Below are 1,254 nucleotides of genomic sequence, written 5' to 3'. Positions count from 1 at the left end.
TCCCCCCGCCCACAGATCCGAGGTGTTGATGGCTGGCGAAAGTGCGGAAGCCCAGTGCCGCCCACAACACCACGTCATGTTCCTCAAGACTCACAAGTGCGCCTCATCCACCGTCCAGGTCAGTTGGTGTTGATGGGTGGTGTTGAGGGGTGGTGTTGAGGGGTGTGTTGGGTGTGTGAGGGGTATTGTGGGTGTGTGTGGGGTTGTGTGAGGGGTGTTGAGGGGTAGTGTTGGAGTGTGTGGGGTGTATGGGGATTTATGAGTGGTGTTGAGAGATAGTGTTGGGTGTGTGAGGGGGTGTGGGAGTGTATGAGTGGTGTTGGGGGTGTAGGAGGATGGTGTGAGTGTGTATGAGTGTATGAGTGGTAGTGTTGGGTGTGTGTGAGTGTGTATGAGTGTATTAGTGGTGTTGAGGGGTAGTGTTGGGTGTGTGGGTGGGTGGTGTGAGTGTATGAGTGGTGTTGAGGGTGAGTGTGAGGGTGGTTGTGTAGGGGGGTGTTGAGTGAGAGTGTGAGGATGGTATTGAGTGGTGTAGAGTGCGGGTGTGGTGTATAAGTGAGTGTAGTGTGAAGGTGGAGTGAGTGTAGGAGTGGTGTTGAGCGTGAGTGTGAGGGTGGTGTAAAGGTGGTGTTGTCGATGGTGTGAGCATGGTTTAACATTATTGCTGATGGGATGGTGTTATTAGTGGTGTTGCTGGCGGTGTGAGAGAGGTGGTGAGGTGGTGTAAGGATGGGTGTTGGTGTAGTGTGAGTGTGGTGTTGGTGTAAGAGTCTTATTGTGTGGCAGAGGTGTTGAAGGTGATACGAGGGCTGTGAAGGTGTTGATGGTGGTGATGGCTGTTCTTGATGGTGTTGTGAAAATGGTGTTGTTGATGTGAAAATGGTATTGTTGATATTGTGAAAATGGTATAGAATTGTGAAAATGGTGTTGATGTTGTGAAAATGGTATTGATGTTGTGAAAATGGTGTTGTTGATGTTGTGAAAATGGTGTTGTTGATAGCGAGTGTATTGTAACACTTATTTGTGTAAAAATGATACTAATAGTGGTATTTAGAGTGCCATATCATCTGGTATTACTAGTGTTGCTGACGATGGTGTTGATGATATGGTGACTACTGGTGTGACTGTGGCAGTGTGGTGTTGTCGCTGTCAGTGTGACGGTAAATGGTAAGCTGGTGTTGCGCTGGTGTGGCGAGGAGTGCTATTAAAGGTTTTGCAAATGTTGGCAGTGTCTTTACTGGGGTGCTAAGTGAC

At 48.6% G+C, this 1,254-nt stretch overlaps 1 protein-coding gene across 1 annotated transcript in view; it reads left to right on the top strand.

Annotated features, from left to right (window-relative positions):
• Nucleotides 1-1,254, top strand: part of LOC119588540 (galactosylceramide sulfotransferase-like) — a gene marked incomplete at its 5' end in the record, with an annotated part of 93,994 nt that overhangs the window by 78,945 nt on the left and 13,795 nt on the right. Inside the window, 1 exon segment of the mRNA XM_037937180.1 lies at nt 16-118. Coding sequence (XP_037793108.1) covers nt 16-118 — 103 coding nt within the window.

This window comes from Penaeus monodon, chromosome 24 (genome assembly GCF_015228065.2).
Source record: "Penaeus monodon isolate SGIC_2016 chromosome 24, NSTDA_Pmon_1, whole genome shotgun sequence".
Taxonomy (NCBI): Eukaryota; Metazoa; Arthropoda; class Malacostraca; order Decapoda; family Penaeidae; genus Penaeus; species Penaeus monodon.
This window is presented reverse-complemented; position numbering and strand designations above follow the sequence as displayed.